At 40.6% G+C, this 18,807-nt stretch overlaps 1 protein-coding gene across 1 annotated transcript; it reads left to right on the top strand.

The window, feature by feature from the left end:
- The first annotated feature begins 726 nt into the window (after nt 1–726).
- On the top strand, nt 727–18,807 carry chd1l (chromodomain helicase DNA binding protein 1-like). Its single transcript, XM_082524357.1, has 25 exons — nt 727–958; nt 1,170–1,282; nt 1,794–1,900; nt 1,987–2,098; nt 2,225–2,256; nt 2,778–2,859; nt 2,948–3,110; nt 3,293–3,448; nt 4,148–4,240; nt 4,388–4,484; nt 4,618–4,691; nt 4,860–4,970; nt 6,212–6,326; nt 11,296–11,449; nt 11,607–11,796; nt 13,541–13,686; nt 14,815–14,978; nt 15,079–15,275; nt 16,354–16,452; nt 16,541–16,611; nt 16,847–16,961; nt 17,747–17,855; nt 17,936–18,166; nt 18,357–18,438; nt 18,624–18,807. Exons 1-25 carry the CDS (start codon nt 865–867, stop codon nt 18,744–18,746), a joined length of 3,030 nt encoding a protein of 1,009 aa, XP_082380483.1. The 5' UTR covers nt 727–864; the 3' UTR covers nt 18,747–18,807.

Here is an 18,807-nt window from a genome sequence, read left to right as displayed (position 1 = left end):
ATTTTTATTAAAAGTTCTTATGGTCTTAAATTGTGTTGGTATTTGAATGTGAAGCTCAAATAGTTAATCAGGGTATGAACACGTCCTGTTAATATTATAATATGCAAAATGTATTTTTTTAAATGGTGAATTTTTAGTTATCAGGAATTATCTCTCATTTAGTATAAGTTTATATTTTTGGTTCTTGTTTCTGTTTTCAGAACTAAACTGTCAGAAAATCTGTTTCACGTTAAAACTCGAAGCACTTATTTTTACATCTATTTGTGGAGCTTTTAAGACCTTTTCTTATTATTTTGTTTCTAGGGAGCCTTTTTTGTAAAGTCTTTTTGTTGGACATTGGCTTCCTTTTCGCTCATTTTCAGTCCAGTCCTCGAACCCGTCCATTTAAAGAGGAATGTCTTTTGTTTTCTGAGGTCATGAGTAATTCAAGCATAAAAAAGACCCCGGGCTTCAGAGATTAACCAGTGTGACTTCTAGCAAAGAAAGCACCATTAAATTTTATTATCAGGCACTTAGTTACTAGCGACCTGTCACAAAAAGCCAAAGTTTGTAAAATGTGCAAATTCTTAATCGTTTCTAGAATTTAAAAACAGTTTTCCCCTTATATTCTGTAGTTGCATTTATGTTTGCATATATTTCCCGTTTTCCTAGCAAAATATAAAGAAATGAGCGTTGCTCAAGAAAGAAAACAAACTTTTGGCGAAGTTTAAAAAACCGCGCGCCTTTCCGTAGCGTCACGTGACCCAGTCAGGAAGCATAAACTGCATGAAAACAACAGTGGGAACTCGCATGTCTGTGCATGTCTGTACATGTCTGCGATAAAGTCGTCTTTCGTATAAATTGTAGTCCTGCCGGTCAGCAAACATGTCGGACATTTTGGTGAGAATAAAAAACAGCATCGCGGAGAAAAAGAAGGCGGATGTTGCTCAAAGTGACCTGAAGAAATGGGGATTGAGAGGTAGAAAGGCTATTTTTAACCTGGACGACTGACCTGCAAAGTACATACAAACTTCAGGCTGTCTTCACTCATTCACAGTGACATGGCGTTTTCTGTGGATACAAACTAAACGCACTTAGAGCAGATTAATACACTTTCAGCGCCGTCCTACATGTAATTTTCAGAGATTATATTAAACGTGCTCCAGCGGTGATGATCTTTCTCCTCACAGGGATACAGCTGAGACCCTACCAGCTGGACGGGGTGCACTGGTTAACTCAGTGCCTGAAGAACCAGCAGGGATGCATCTTAGGAGACGAGATGGGCTTGGGTAAAACCTGCCAGGTATGACATCATCTGTTTACCTGTAATCCAGAGCCCTGGCATGGCTGGACAGTTTTTATATAGGCGGTGAGGCTTGGAGCATCTGTTACACTGGGGGTGCCCAGAAGTTGATTCTAAAAAGCCTCAGTGCCATGTGACATATCAATTGTGCCTTTCGTTATATTTTTTATAGCACTTTTCTGTCACTTGGACCTAACGTGACATTTGTATAATTACTATAATTACATTTATTTTAATGCAGTTTTTCTACTCCATAGGCTTACACCTTTATAACATTAGCATACACTGGATCAGAGCCAGTGCTCTTCAAAGTTAAGCAATGTTTCTCTGAAGAGAGATTCTTGGTTTCCAAGTGGCTTGTTAGACAAATTACACACTTTGCTTCAATTGAATGAGAAGTTTTCCCCTTATGTGTCACACACTCATGAATCTGACCATTTGGGGGCTGCTTTATATATGGCTTATTATTTACATGTTCTAACGGTGTCCTGGTCATCATGTATCCCTTCAGACAATCTCTCTGCTGGTGTACATGTCAGGGGCTCTCAGGAAGAAAGGACCATTTCTGGTGCTGAGCCCACTCTCTGTCCTGGAGAACTGGAGGAATGAGTTGGAAAGGTGGAGCTACATTAATCAGTAATTGCATTTCATTTGATAATGTGCTTTTAGCGCTGTCTGTAAACCTGTGTGTGCCTCGCTTTCAGCTTCGCTCCCTCACTGACGGTCCTGGTTTACAAAGGAGACAAAGAAAGGCGGACAGAGATCCAGCAGGAGGCGAACTCTCAGGACTTCCATGTTCTTCTCACTACATATGAGGTCGGAGGCTATTAAGTGAAAACAAAACGGGATAAGGTTTCACCTTTGTTAAAACTGATATATATATATATATATATATATATATATATATATATTTTTTTTTTTTTTTTTACCTGTTATTTCCAGCTGTGTCTCAAAGATGCTTCATTCTTGAAACGGTGAGTTTGTACTTATTCTTGATCTACATAAACTACTCTGGAAGCAATGTACTGTGAGGAAAATGTAACTGTGGGGTCCTAATACAAGTTTATATAGTTTTAAGCAAGAGGTGACAGAAAAAAGGACCAGTACCAACAGAGATATTGCTTTTAGGTCGCTCTGTGTCGGCTCTTCCCGGCCTTCACCCAGTAAGATCGGCTTAAACTGTAGTTATCTAGGTTAGCGACCTGTATGCCTGAGATGATCATGTTATTCTAGCCACACTACAAAACCAAGACTAGAAAAAACTGTCACAAACAAAGCTTTAATATTAGTCTGAAGCCTGTGTGTCTGTAGTAATCTACAGAGATTATTAGAGAGGGGTCATTCTTTTAAACGTGAGCCATTTTTAATATAAGCAATCCACCTTTGTATCAAATTATATGTGACAGAAGAAAAGGAAGAGAATAATGGTCTTTAAAGGTTTGTTCACTGAGAACAAAGTTTTCATGTGCTGATATTTCCCTGATCTCTTCCTCAGGTGGAAGTGGAAGGTGCTTGTGGTTGATGAAGCTCACAGGTTGAAGAATCAAAACTCGCTGTTGCACAAAACTTTGACAGAGGTACTAAGCAACACCTGGTTTGGGCAGATTTCTTCATTGTCTTTCCCTTGACCTCTTAAATCAGTTTGTTTGTGTTCTTCTCTTGTAGTTTTTCGTGGGATTCAGAGTCTTGCTGACAGGGACTCCCATTCAGAACAACCTGCAGGAGCTCTACTCCCTGCTGAGCTTCATCCAGCCCAATATCTTTATACCAGAAGACACAGACAGCTTTGTCAACTCTTACTCTGATGTACAAAGTCAGCCTGCGTTGGGTACGATACATAATTATAGCATAACAAAGCATAGCTTACATTCAGTGTTATTTCTGAGTCCATGCGTCTCTCCATATCCAAATAAATGTTTTGAAATATAATGGGTGAATATTGGTCACGAAAAAGTGGAGTACAGTAATGCACTGTAGGAACGCTAACCATGAATCTTATTACTTTTATAGCTGCTGAGCTCCAAAGCATCCTGGAGCCCTTCCTGCTCCGTAGAGTCAAGTCTCAGGTGGCCGTCGATCTGCCCAAGAAAACCGAGCTGGTGGTTTATCACGGCATGTCCGCTCTGCAGAAGAAATACTACAAAGCTGTTCTGATGAAGGATCTGGGTGAGACTTGGGCGCTATGGTGTGCTGTGTCATTTATAAATGCATTTTCTCTGCAGTACTTACCCTGCCTCTTTACTTATAGCATTAGCAAGAAAGCACCAGCTCAGCTTATCACTGATTTTTACAGTTGGCATAACAGACACTAAATCCTGACTTCTCTCTATCAGTTCTCTCTATTTTAGAGTTGGTTTTAAGGTTTTACTCATCACCTTAAAGAACTTCTGGGTCTGGTCTCCAGCTGTGTAGGAGAAATGTGCTATTTTTTTGTCTGTTCCAAAGTCGATGAATAAACCTGAAGGTGATCAAGGCACGAATATTCTGAGCTCTCATGGTTGCTTCATAGCTTTTATTATTAGTTTACTAGTTTTACTAGGGATGTTCCTGGCAACTAATTTCTCAGTCAACTAAACGAGGAACAAAAATGAGACTAACCAACTAGTCTACATCTAAGAAACACTCGGGTGTTAAGTTACATTTGAGAACCACCAAAAACTCATAACAAAGGCATTTTGTTATGTCCTTATGTCCTTGTTTCATGTCTTATAACTTTACACTGATTTTGTTGTTGTTTGATTTTGGCTTTTTCCACTTTGTAGGCTGTTTTTAAAGGTGCCAAGTGGAAATAATAGTTCTAATAGTATCTGTTTAGTGGCATCAGTCATTTGTAAATTCAATCTGCTTCTAAAACTCTTCTTTCAGAGGCTTTTGGAAATGACCAAGGCAGCAAAACTCGGTTGCTGAACATCTTGATGAACCTGAGGAAGTGTGTTGACCACCCTTATCTGTTTGACGGTGAGAGGTGCAGAGTGATGATGTAAAAAAGACTGGCTTTAGTTCTCTCTGCTACAGGAAAGACCTGAGGCGTAGGTGTGTTTTCAGTGGGACAGGATAAAGCCGCTTCCATTACATTCTATGTTTGTGTGTCTGTTTCTTGGATAGGAGTTGAGCCAGAGCCATTTGAGATGGGGGAACATCTCATTGAAGCCAGTGGAAAACTTTGTCTTTTGGACAGCATGCTGACATTCCTCCACAAAGGGTTTGCTGATGTGTTATTTGGCTCCACCTGGTGGTTTAGTGCGGCATTGCTGTAATGCTGTGATATTCTAAGTCACATATTCGTCTTTAAATTGAGTCTTACAATATTTGTGTTTTCATATCTGTGGTTGAAGGGGCCATCGGATCCTGCTGTTCTCTCAGATGACGAGGATGCTCGATATTCTCCAGGACTACATGGAGTACAGAGGTGAGTGAGAGTGAACATGAGGGGTTATTGTTCATTGACTTACTATTAATTGTTCTTAATGGCATGAATTAATTAGTAATTATTCTCATTCTTCATAATGGCAAACTTGAAAACCATTTGATTTATTCTTAGTTATAAATAAATGCTGAATTCAGCTTTTCTGTTCAGGTTACAGCTACGAACGTCTGGATGGGTCAGTCCGAGGGGAGGAACGAAACCTAGCAGTGAAAAACTTCAGCAGCAAAGATGTCTTCGTCTTTCTGCTCAGCACTAAAGCCGGTAAATAAAGCCCTGGTGTAGTATTTTCTTTGATATACTTATATATAAACTCATGTTAAACCGTTTCAAGTAATGAAGTCTATTCAAGTAATTCCTGTGAGTCAATAGCGCAGACTTCCGACTGATCTAAATGTTCAGTTTCAGTCAGGTTCTCCTTTTTTTCCTTTTTTAAAAACCTTTTTTTCACTCAATGAGTGCAGATATTCCTAATATGGTCATCAGAGGCACCGGAGCCCCACCCAGCTGCTGTCGGCAATCAGAAAAAAGGTGGAGGACCTAAAATTACTTGTTTCAGTCAGAGGATGAACTGAGGGGCTGCATTTTGAACTCGTGCAGAGCTGTTCTAGTAGAAGAATGGAAATGCAGAGCTGGGACAGAATAGGTTCTATTTAAGATATTCTTCAGACAAATGTCTGGATCTTTTGCTTTTTCATTTTACTGCAACATAACTAATATAACTCACTGGTAAATGTCACATGGAGAGCCCATACAAGAAGTGGCTGTTATTGGTTAGCCACAGAAAATTTCAGAGGGATGTTTAAGAAGCAGGTCTTTAGGCAGGAGGATGTGGAAAAAAGCTGGCATTTGTTTACAAAATGCAGCTTCAGAGCAAGCTACCACCTCTTCCCTCCCCTGCTACTCAATACCAAATACTTCTGCGCTCTCAGCCTCACCTGCATGGGCAAGAAACGGGTAGACAAAACCTAAATAGTAGATCGGTCAAAGACGATCCTGAAAGAGATCCTGGTTCCTGCTAAAAAAACCCCAAACCTAAATAGGGATAGAAAGTCATCATATGATCCGCTATCACGCACCCCACTGGTTATGATTGGGAACTAGGCATATGAAAAGGGGAAGCAGTAACCCCTTCTACTGTAGACATTTTAGATGCCAAAAGTGCTGAGAGTGCATTTCACAAACAAGACTGTGGCAATTTTTAAGATAACACTTCTGTGAACTCTGCTGTAGATTCAGATATGCAGACAAGCCTGCAAGCTCAGCTTGAGCTGACTTTCTAACACAGAAGTGGCTGAGAGAGGAAAGGGGAGTGATGACAGGAGATAAGAGCTGCAGCAGAATGAAACGCCTGTGTAAATAAGGCCAGCATGTTTCCTGTCACAGATTATGATTTTCTTTAACCTGTTTACAGTAAATGCACCAATCCTACTGTTTCTTTATTGCGTGCACAAAAATCGAGAGCCACAATTTTCAGTTTTTGTTCTTTCCCTCTGTCTTTGCAGGGGGAGTAGGGATGAACCTGACAGCTGCTGACACTGTCATTTTTGTGGATAGTGACTTCAACCCTCAAAATGACTTGCAGGCTGCCGCACGCAGCCACCGGATTGGTCAGAACAGGTGAAGCATACGAGAAATGATTCCAAGCAGGATCCAATCGGTATTTCATTTAGGTGTCCTGAAAGTCGCACCGTTTCGCAAAGGGACGTGCAGCATTGACAGCACAAAGAAGTGGTGAAAACTTCTGCACGATGTCCTGTTTTGCTGAAGAAAATAACTATCTCATTAGGCTTATCTCTAGTTAGGTGTGAAAGAGTACTCCCTGCATGCAACCTAGCTATTGCACATCAATAAGGCTTCATAGGGATGCTTACAGAAAGCAACAAAATTGATGCAGCAGAGCGAGACAAAAATGTTAACACTTACTTTGGTAGTGTTTTTCCATATTTTTATTTTTTCCCATGCTGGGGAACAATGTCTGCGATATCTTTTGATTTATGTCGTAAAAACAAGTTAAACAAGCCAAGATTATGTTGCACACTCATCATTTCACAACCAGCAACATGAGGGCATTGCCAGGAGGTTCTCGTTGAAAGAATTCCTGCACCTCCTGAGCTGTCCTTGGCTGCTTTACTTTTACTCTGTGGTCCAGCTCACCTGAAACCATTTCCGTTGGGTTTAGGGTGGATGATTGTGAGTGGCAGGCCTGAAAGTGTGTTTTGGCTCATTATTAAGAAAAACAATTGAATTTTCATTGAACTTGTTAAGTCTTGCTGTAGTATCATGACTGTAGTATGAGTGCAGAGCTCCCCTTTTGTTTTTCTTTCATGCAGTAACTGTTGTTGAAATAACCGGACCAGTTCAGGCAGTGCAGTTCGTGTATTATGCAGAGACCAGCTTAAAATCGAATGAATTGTTAGAGGTGTCACGTTGATATACTGATCTGTTCACAACAAGCGAGAAAATATTCCACCTTAAAACTTAGTGGTTGTCGCTGTCTCCATTTAGCTTCTTATTAAAGATTATGTGTTATGTTGTTTCAATATTTATATAACCCTTTGTCCTCTGGTTAGACAGAAACTCTATATTTCTTTTAAAGAAATATAGAGTTTTTAAAATATTTGTAGGATACGTTGCAAAAAATCAGGTGCAGGGTGGGGATCAACAGGTAGAGCATTCAGAGGTGAGGTACAAATACGGCTGATGGAGAGGGGCATACTGGCAAAGAACGAGATGAGTTCGGAGAGAAAGATATGATCTGTTGTTAGTTATTCGAATATTTTACATATTATAATATTTTGCACATATCTGCAAGTCGCAACACATCACACTACACCTCCAACAGCTGACCTTAAGAGTGGTTTCACCATGAACTTCAGGCGAATGCGCATCAAATCCGACTTTTTTGACCCTTTGCGACCCATATCCGATCACATCATTTAAACAGCATGGCCTACCTGAGTGTTGTCACTGACAAGGTCCATCCCTTCATGACCACAATGTACTCATCTTCTGCAGACCGCCTTTGGGATGTAGTGAAACAGGAGAATCATAGCATGGATGTGCAACCGGCAAACCCGCAACTGTGTGATGCCGTCATGTCAATAAGGACCAAAATCAAAGGAATGGTTGAATCCATGTGAAGTCAACTTGTGTTGCTAATCAGGAAAAGGCAGACTTTCGGTGCCATTAGAACTACTACTGCCTGTGCACAGTGGTCCAAAAGACCTTCCAGGAACAGCCAAGCTGTTTCCTAGAGAACTGATTGGTCAGTAGGCGATAATTTTGTACCTTTTGATCTCCAGTCATAAACCGCTGCAGAGCAGTTTAGGTCTGCAGCATATGTTATCATGGAAATGTACACAAGAACTTAACCGCCAAGTTACCTGGATACGTTCAAATCCTGCTTTGTAGTACACATCTGCGGTCTGCGAAACCATTTGTTCCGGATGTTCCTGATTAATGTAATCAGAGACAACAATAGAAAGTATATTTTTAAAGTAGCTGACTAAAAACTTCACAGGCACATCTATGAAGGTCATTGCTTTGAATTCAGGTGAAGAAGTAGTTCAGACTTGTTGTCGATTTCTCATAATAATGCTGCCTCTTTTAATATTGTTGGACGGATTGTTATCTCTTCCTTTCAGGATGTTGCAGGTGATTGAAACGTTCCGCGGGCTGTCTTTGGTCCTCGGTCATATTTCACCATTACATGTCACAATTTTTCCTTCAGCTGTCAGCCTTTTTTTAATGTTGCTGTAGTATCATGACTGTAGTATGAGTGCAGAGCTCCCCTTTTGTTTTTCTTTCATGCAGTAACTGTTGTTGAAATAACCGGACCAGTTCAGGCAGTGCAGTTCGTGTATTATGCAGAGACCAGCTTAAAATCGAATGAATTGTTAGAGGTGTCACGTTGATATACTGATCTGTTCACAACAAGCGAGAAAATATTCCACCTTAAAACTTAGTGGTTGTCGCTGTCTCCATTTAGCTTCTTATTAAAGATTATGTGTTATGTTGTTTCAATATTTATATAACCCTTTGTCCTCTGGTTAGACAGAAACTCTATATTTCTTTTAAAGAGATATATAGCTTTTAAAATATTTGTAGGATACGTTGCAAAAAATCAGGTGCAGGGTGGGGATCAACAGGTAGAGCATTCAGAGGTGAGGTACAAATACGGCTGATGGAGAGGGGCATACTGGCAAAGAACGAGATGAGTTCGGAGAGAAAGATATGATCTGTTGTTAGTTATTCGAATATTTTACATATTATAATATTTTGCACATATCTGCAAGTCGCAACACATCACACTACACCTCCAACAGCTGACCTTAAGAGTGGTTTCACCATGAACTTCAGGCGAATGCGCATCAAATCCGACTTTTTTGACCTTTTGCGACCCATATCCGATCATGGTATGACAGTGTGAACAGCACAAATCTGATATTTTCAAATCCGATCTGGGTCACTTTCGTATGTGGTACTGAATCCGATACATATCTGATGTTTTAGAAAGCGACTGCTGTTTGAACGGTCACGTCGCATTAAATCAGTCTTCTACGTCACTGACACAAGACAGACGCCAAATATCAGCGCCCAAGAAGACATCGCGAACGCTTGCTGGCCATCCAGTGAAACTGTTTGGAAGACAACGTTGGAGAAACGTGAACATTTTATTTGTACTGTATAATCTGCAGATTCTGACAGAAATCTGCAACTATCGCTCCTCTCTAAAACCGCAATAAGGATAATTATTAGGCCATATCTAAATAACTTGATAACTTAAAGCAAAATTGGGAAATGTAAAGTCCGAAACAAGTCTTTATATTAACAGCCATCAGTCAAATAACACTGTTTGGTCTGGGTCTAAACAGAGCGCGTTGTGTGTGACGTCTTCTTTTGCGCATGCGTTTTATTTGTAGTGTGAACAAGCAGACAAAAAAATCGGATTTGATCCAAAAATTGGATTTGAGCATTAAGACCTGCAGTATGAACGTAGCCTAAGTTTCGATTAAATGATCTACTTGGTCTTCATGTCTTTTTCTCTTGTGGTGGTCTTCATTAAAGGGGACATGAAACACTACACATATAAAGGTTATTTATAACACTGAGACCTACTCTCAACTGACATAGATGTAACACTGTCTGTGAAACTGGATTTAAGAAATAAATACCTAAAGTTAAACATCTTTAACACCATCTTCTGTCAGTAAATGACGTTAACCGGTTGGTTGGTTGCAGCTAATAAACTTACATTAGTTTCTGTTAGCTAACTAGTGACAGAACCGATAACTCCAAGAAGAGCAAGGAGACTAAAAATAAAAACAACTAAAAATCAGTCTAAAGGGGTCATTTTTGTGTTGCTACAATGAGTTTTATGTTACGTTGTTTACTTTCACTCTCCGTCTCGTTAGCAGTATCTGGCTCCCCGCTGTTTGGCTAGCTGCACTCAAGGGGGGAAATCGAGCTGTTAGCCGTAATATTCGGGTTTGTTACGCACTTTATAAATGAGGACTGCGTGGAGGTGGAGGAGAGCCTGTTTGATCCAGGTGTGAGGTGATTCACCGGACCGACAAGCTGGTGTTAGAAACTCACATTTTTCCTCGTCTGGCCAAGTAAGGGGCGCAGTCAGCTGATGCGATCAAAACTATTTTATGCAGTAAAAAAATCTTTCTTTTCCCACGAGCACATCCAGTTTACAACATAACAGCACTACATGCACACCACAAACATAACTGTGTTTCTTACTGAAGCACGATTGGATATCCTAACAGTATGTCTGTAGGAAAAGTAGGCCGATGCGTGCCATGGACAAAACAACAATAAAAAATCTGTCACTTTTTAAAATAAAATGTAAATTAGCCTTTATATGTGTTGCGTTTCATGTCCCCTTTGATGGCTTTTGTGACTGAACTTGAAAGGTTTTTGAAGTGTTCTGGACTAACAGACTTTCATGTTTTAAGGTAGTATTAGTCGGTTGTTCTCCTTAACATTGTGGGGGTGTTTGCTGTATACCAACACTGCCTTGGCATGACACTGTCAGTCTGGCATCAGTCAGCTAGACTGCTGACTTGGCTGCCATACTCGGCTCTGACTTAGCCAGTAGATATCAGGTCCAAGAGATCTGTTTACGTCCGTAATGACTGTAAATTTGTTTCAGAACAAGGCTAGATAATAACCCATACTTATCGTGAATTTCAGCAAATGTAGACTCTCTTTTGCGCCACATAGACTGTATGTAATCAAATCTCAGACATGATTGGTTAATAGATCTCCAACCACTGTATATGTACCTACATTTACAGTCTCAGACTGCTGCAGTTGAATTTATATACGTTTATCCTTTCAGTTTGATTCACCTAACTTTTAGTCTATTTTTATTACATTTTCTATTGTATTAATATCTGCATGTCAGTCGTCTGTGAAGCACTTTGCAGTAATCTACAGGAAATGAGCTATAAAAGTAAAGATTAATTGACTGATTGATTATGGGTAGCTTGAGCTTTACTCTATGAATTTAACAATTCTCAACTTAATGGAAGTTCAATGTGATGTTGGGGTTCAATATTTGAATGATTTCCTACAGGCCTGTGAAAGTGATCCGCCTCCTGGCACGAGACACTGTGGAGGAGATCATGTACTCTCGCGCTGTGTCCAAGTTGCAGCTCACCAACACTGTTATTGAAGAAGGCCGCTTCTCTTTACTGGATCAAGCTCAGTCAGCTGCAGGAGGGCTGCAGGTTTGTGAGCTTTAAATCACTGAAAATAAATTCTATCACTGCAGGATAATCCCTGATAATCTCTGAATCCTTCAGTGCTCAGTTTACTGTGTGTCCGCTTTGTATGAAAACCTCTCCAGTTTTCACCTCCTCTGCTCACATTTCCTCTTCGGCACAGCTAAGCGAGATCTTGAAGTTTGGCATTGATAAGCTTTTGTCATCTGATGAGAGCTCCATACAAGATGTGAAACTGGAGAAGATCCTTGGCCTGTCACATAATGGTCATTGGGTGGATGATGAGGACTACTCCCAGCATGAAGAAAATGAAGAGGATGATGAAGGGAAAGGATCTGAAGCTGACGGGCAGAGTATGTTTCATTATAGTGTACATGTTGAAATCTCAAATCACTATGGGCTATTCTTAGTGTGCGAATTTCAAAAACTACTAATATAATGTAACTGGTGTGGTATAGCGAACATGTTGTTCCTGCGTGTAAGCGACTCCGTCTTACTTTTGGTTCTTGAACTGCAAACCACAGAGGAGAAAACACCCAAGATTGCTTCTCTTGGGCTCATCACTAGAGGTTGCAAAGAAAACAGAGGAAATCTGCAAATCACTTTAGGTCAGGAGTGACAAATTTAGTTTCACATAGGGCTGCAAGAGAAAATGAGAATCACATTGAGAGTAAGACAGATAAGTGTTCAAATACAGTCCTATAAAAATAAAAAAGGTAAAAACAACCTTACTTCTTCCATAGGGATTAAAAGGGTACATTGCAGCCAGGTGCTGCTTATCGAATGTAGTATAAAAGCAGAGATTTTACCAGTTTTCTGTTGTGGTATATTGAGGTGTGTGTTAACACAATGCCACAGCCTTTCCAGGAGTGGATGTCCCAGTAAATTCACCTTGAAGTTCATGACAGTACAGTTAGAAAAACATGGAAGAATCCTGGAAGGATTACCAGGAGAAAACATCTTCTCTCTACGGCATCACAGCTTAGGTTTGCAAACCTGCATCAGCCCAAACCACAAGACTTGGGCAACAACATCTTTTGACTGAAGACACCCAATTGGAGGTGTTTGGCATAATGCACGGCGCCATGTTTGTCACAAATACCTATTGCATGCTGTCAATCGTGGCGGAGGCATGATGATCCGGGCTCGTTTTGCAGCCACAGCATCAGGGAACATTGCAGTCAGTGACTCGTCCATGAACTCCTCTGTATAACAAAGTATTCTAGAGTCAAATATGAGGCTGGCTGCCTGACCGAAGCTGGGTCATGCAGAAGGACAATGATCTCAAACACAGCAGCAAATCTACGGCAGAATGTCTGAAAAGGTAAAGAATCAAGGCGTTACAACTCAACCTGAAGACCTTCCAAGAACTAGATTATTTTTATATTATATATTAAAACCAGTCATCCCCCCCTCATACAGCTGAAGCCTAACAGCTAACTAACACAGCATGGCATAACTGGCAATGAGTGGGTTCTTTTTTTTTTTACCATGAAGAAAGGCCCGTTTACTGATGTGTCATAAAATGACGGCTGTTTTTAAATGATATAATTTGTATCATCATTTTGAATTCAAACACCAGCAGAGATACTGAGTCATGGACAGCAAAGAGGGGCGGGAAGGTGCTCCGTCAAAAAGACACAAATCTAGAGCAAAATAAGTTTGAACCCATCTCAAAGTGACGACTCTGTAAAAGGAAGTCTCACCGCAGCACAGGAAATGAAAGTCAGGGAGGCCATTAAGAAGATGATTTTTCTGAGAAAGTGTTTCGGGTGTAATGTGCAGCAAATTTCATCCCAATAAATTAGATGATTCCATAAAATTTTCCTCACGGGCAACGAGATAAGTTTAAGTAGAGAAAAATGGGCTTTTGACAAAATGAAAGCAGGACAAACTAAATATGTCTTGCCCCCGATGTGATTCTCATTTCTCTCGTGTCCCTTAAGTTTGACACCTCCATTAAAAGCCTTTAAAGAAGCCAGGAGCCTGTTAGTTTACATGCAGATTTTGACCTCCTCTGTGCTTCATCACAGCCGACATAGTCTTTTCTCTCTTTGTGATGATTATCTCAAACCTCTGTCCCCTCTGCTCCTTTAGACCACCTGTACTTCTTTGAGGGGAAAGACTACAGTAAGGACCCCAGCTCTGAGGACCAGAAGAGCTTTGATCGTTTGTTGGAGGAGCAGCTGACCGGGTTTCAGAGAGCAGCAGGAGAGGGACGAGCTCTGCGACACAAAACTGGAGTAAGACGCCCCGACTTTAAATTAAAACAGAATTATCTTTGTAAGGACATGCATCCCACATGAGGTTAGTTATGTATAGACAGAATGCTGAAAACTTAAAAGAAATTAGCCATGTTAGACACTCATCGTGGCTCTGCAGTTTTAAGGTAAATTAGCAGACGAGGAACACTTGGACGGAGGACACATCCACCCCCATGAAAAATGAAGGGAACACTGTGATGATCACAGTAGCTGACTAAAAACTTCACAGGCACATCTATGAAGGTCATTGCTTTGAATTCAGGTGAAGAAGTAGTTCAGACTTGTTGTCGATTTCTCATAATAATGCTGCCTCTTTTATTATTGTTGGACGGATTGTTATCTCTTCCTTTCAGGATGTTGCAGGTGATTGAAACGTTCCGCAGGCTGTTTTTGGTCCTCGGTCATATTTCACCATTACATGTCACAATTTTTCCTTCAGCTGTCAGCCTTTTTTTAATGTTATCAAAAGTGAATACCAGTTAAAACCTATTTTAATCACAAGATTCTTGTTGCCTTGCGTTTTTTCCCTACCACACACAGTGTTGTAGCTCCTATGGGACCGGGTTGTTAACTCTGGAGGAGCTGTAGCTTTAACATCGCTAACGAGAGCATTATAGTTAACGAAAACTAACTAAGCTAGTTTTTGTTAACTTTGCTAAATATTCAAACACTGTCACATTGGTAGATGTGTTTATTGAGAATGGGATCACCGCAGGACTGACAGTCAACAGTTAGAAAGCTTTGTTTATATTATAAATTCTACTTTCTTACATTTTGCGCCTGACAAATATTATCCACCTCAAAATTCTCCAAATACCAAAGCGATTACTGAAACTCATAAAATCTCAACTGAAATTAAACTGCACAAATAAAAAAATGGAAAATGGATCAAATGTATACTCTGGACTGAGCAACATTTAATTGACTTTAATTTTATCTGTGGGTTGATTTGAATGACTATTACAGGAAATCCCAGCAACCACAAAAACCCAGGCTTTCAGTGTTACTTAAAGGATGGATACAAAGCAGCCTCACATGTTTTCTTACGCTGATAATCCCAGTGTTGCAAGCGTTATATGAGTGTGATTTTTCTCGATGGGTTCTCAGGTTTCACTGTCGGTAGCCCTTGGGATTCCAACGAGGAAGAGGAAGCCTGTCACGGAGGCTGAGCTGGAGCTGAGGCGGCAGAGGAGGGAGGAGGCTGCAGCCAAGAGAGCCAAAATGCAGGAGGAGATGAAGAAGAAGCAGGAAGAGCAGAAATACAAGAAAAAGTAAAGATTTATTAGTTTATTTGCTTTTTTAAAACAATTCTGAGACTTCTTTTGCACAAACAGTTTTTCCCTTTATTTGACTTGTGGGTTCGTTGTGCAGAATGGCCTGGTGGGAGTCCTGCGGGTACAGATCTCGGTGCCTGCCGTCTGTGGACAGTGAGGAAGAGGAGGAAGAAGAGGAGGATGGCAGCAGCATGTGCTCCACAGACTCTGACAGCACGGATATCCACTATGTTCTGGGGGATGTTACTCATCCTCACACCGCCCGGGGAGACGCCATCATCGTCCACTGCGTTGGTACGTGCCCCATTTTCAAATCAAATCAAATCAAATCAAATCACTTTTTATTGTCACATCACATGTGCAGGCACACTGGCACAGCACATGCGAGTGAAATTCTTGTGTGCGAGCCCCACAAGCAACAGAGATGTGCAAACACAACAACACAAACGAGCAAAATACAAGAATGGCCAACCTGAAACTAATAAATATATGTACAATTTTTCTTGTTACTTCGTAAACTGACACATTAGAATTTTTTTAATTCAGTGTGCGCTTTGTAGGAACTATAGATGGATATGGACATTACATGATGTCACCTTTCGGTACAGGTACAGGTGCTAAGTAATAAGCTAAGACCAAGAATTATTTTCACCAGAATTAAAGCACAAACTTCAGCTCCTCATATGGTCTGGTGAGTAAAACATATGATGTGCATTGGATTAAAAATCCTCCAAAAAACACCAACAGTGGAGAGGTTGAACCTGAATAAGACTGTCAGGACAGCTGTCAGTCACAGTAACCACATCCTTAGCATTAAGTCTCTCAGTTTTAGGAGGCTACTAGATAATTACCTGTTATTACAGTGTGATACACTAAAAGCCCTGACTTATAGTGCAAAAGTTAACAAAAAAGTACAAAATTGATCATTTTCTTGTGCAAAGCAAATAAGAACTACTGAACGACTCACTAATGGAAATAGGAAAGAAAAAAAAAAGTCTGTTGAGCAGACCCTAACCAACGGTTTCTACCTTAGAGAAGCTGATTAATGCCAACATGGTGCCAAACAGGCCTCTGTAGAGAGAAAGATTTATCTTACACAAAAGAGAACTAGATCTGTACCAGTTGCAGCAGGACTGAATGTTGGATTGCGTAAAAGAACCTGGTGTGAAAACTTTGATGTCGTGCAAAGTCTTAAATAATACCTTAATTTATCAGTTCAAACCAAAACAACTGGCAACATGTCAGATGGTAACTTTGCCACGATATGATGCAGGTGTGGCTTTTAATTAGTGTTTGGTGCGCCTTGGGCACAATAAGTTTGAAAACCAAACCACAGCATGTGTTATTTACCAAAGTAGTGATTCCTGTGTAGATGACTCAGGTCGGTGGGGAAGAGGAGGTCTGTTTACAGCACTGGAGGTGAGATCAGACGAGCCGCGAAAGCAGTATGAGTTAGCTGGAAAGATGAAAGGTAAGATTGACAGTAAAAAAGCATTTTATTTCTTCTTTGGTGGTCTGACTAAAGAATGAGTCACAAAATTAAATATGATTTGTTTCAGATTTGGATCTTGGAAGTGTGCTTCTGTTCCCAATTAATGACAAACAGTCCAGATTGAACAGCCAAGATCAAGTAGGTTCTGGTTGAAGAACTCTGCTGCATAAAACACCCTGAATGTCTTAAAAAACATGCTTGTTTCACAATATTTTTTGTTTCTTTGCAGTAGTAGTGATCAGTTGTGTGATATACCTGCTTTGGGTTAATGTGTGGTGACAGGCTTGCAAAGCTGTGAGGAACAGCACTCAGTGCCATGCAACAGTGATCAGATAATGTGTTGATCAGCTTCCATCTCCTTCCTGTCACCCAGTTAGCCCTAATAGTGGCACAGCAGCGAGACAAAGCCAACAACTTGTCTGGGATCTTTCTGAGTGCTCTGGATGAAGGCCTGAAGAAGATTTACAAAGCGGCCAAAAGAACCAAGGGTGCAGTAAAGCATTTCATGCTATTTTAATACAAAAAAGTGTGAAATGTCTTTTTTTTTGTTTTCATGTAGCCTGAGACTGGTGAAATTGTGAAAAAAAATTTTTAAGTGTCAAGTCAGCAGTGCTCACATAAACCCTTGTAAAGGTTCGAATAATAACCAAACACCTTACAATAATAACACACATTGAAAATGATGCGTTATTACTGTAAGACCTGATTGGCAGGATTTACAGGACGTGCTGTGTGCCATCTGATGTGTGCACGCACAAATTCTTACAAACACAACTGCAGAAGAACAACCAATGAAGCGGGAATTTATATTTCCTCTAGTTATGTTGCACGCTAGATGAACTGATTAAAAGACTTTGCACTCGCTGCTTTTGCTGTTTGTGCCCCAAAATCAACCGATACCTTTAAGAAACTCGTAAAGACGCTTCTTAAATCTTACATTTAGTAATCGAGGCACAGCTGTGCACATTATCAAACCAGGTTTGTTTTCTTTCTCCCTCTCTTCTCTCTTTGGCTCAATAGGTCTTTATTGCAAATACTCTTCTTTTTTTATGCCTCTTAAATTCTTTGTGACTTGATTATTATTTCTCCTCATGTCCTTTGAACCTTTACACGTGATACTGGGCTACAAATAAATTGGCTTGACTTAATTCTCATTCACCACAGTGTTTTCTTATTGTTGTAACCCTCTGCACTAAAATACTTTCAATGGTAAAAACTGCAGGAGGCTACTGCTAACAGCCACTAACCCTTGTTGTCTTTTTCCCACACAAAGCAAGTGTTCATCTTCCACGTATCGGTCACGCTACCAAACGTTTCAACTGGTACGGCACAGAGAGGCTCATCAGGAAGCACCTTGCTTCCAGAGGCATCCCCACATTCATGTATCTTTTAGTGCTTTCAGAGCATGGACTCAGTAGTAGTAGTTGTGATGTCTGTAATCTTCTCTTAACCAAACTTTCAGATACTATCATAGCAGAAATGTCAAGAACACAGCTATACCCCAGACATCCACTTCAGCATCCTCCCCGGGGCTACAGTTGCAAAATTCTGATGACACCGACTCTGCAACCTCCGGGCCCTCGGCTACACTCCAGAGCCCTGCAGACCTCCCTAGTTTCATGAACGGGGTCCGTGTGTTTTTCTACAACTTGCCTGCATCAGAGAGGAAGAGGCTGGCCCGCTATCTTATCACATATCCTTTAATACTGGTTGCCACAGCTTGGTGTTTTAACAGTTACTGTCTCCTGCGTGCTTTCATCTGCGGCAGTTTGTGTGGTTTTGTTGAGAAAAGAGCCCAAAAGCTTAAAAGCCACAATTGCGAACTACAGAGGTGTGGTACGATGCTCAAATAATGTTATAACTCCTCCTTAGCTGAAGTGCACTTATGATGGAGATGAGGAGGAGATCATGAGTCCGGATGTCACCCACATAGTAGCAGAGGTGGAGAACAACATCCACTCACAGGTTAGTGTCATGGTAACTCTCACTGATGCTTATCTGACGTTTGACATACATAATCTTTTCCAGTAATGTTTATTTGTCGAGGTGGGGCGGAAAGAGTTACGAGGCATTTTCTTGAGGCAGATTAAATTTCTTTAGGTTGTAAACGATGTAAATTAAATACTATCTCTTTGTTTTGTTCGAACCAGGAGCTCCAGGATCTGCTGCGTCAGTACAGTCAGGCTGTTCCTGTGCAGAGGGCCTGGCTCGAGTCCTGCTTTTCCAAACAAACAAGAATCAACACTGCACAGTACCTACATAAGCTCAGATAACACACTGTTTTATTGGTGTGTTTTTAAATTACGTCATTAAATTGTGCTTCGTCACAATGAA

This window comes from Aulonocara stuartgranti (assembly GCF_965226115.1).
Source record: "Aulonocara stuartgranti genome assembly, chromosome: 23".
NCBI classification, from domain to species: domain Eukaryota; kingdom Metazoa; phylum Chordata; class Actinopteri; order Cichliformes; family Cichlidae; genus Aulonocara; species Aulonocara stuartgranti.
Note: the sequence above shows the minus strand (reverse complement) of the source record. Positions and strands in the feature narration are given on the sequence as shown.

What these genes read in the sequence shown, in the direction of transcription:
- chd1l (XM_082524357.1), top strand. Translation starts at nt 865, where the DNA reads ATGTCGGACATTTTGGTGAGAATAAAAAACAGCATCGCGGAGAAAAAG. An exon ending in GCTTGGGTAAAACCTGCCAG is followed by an intron (nt 1,283 to 1,793) that starts GTATGACATCAT and finishes GTATCCCTTCAG; the next exon opens with ACAATCTCTCTGCTGGTGTA. An exon ending in GGACTACATGGAGTACAGAG is followed by an intron (nt 4,692 to 4,859) that starts GTGAGTGAGAGT and finishes TTTTCTGTTCAG; the next exon opens with GTTACAGCTACGAACGTCTG.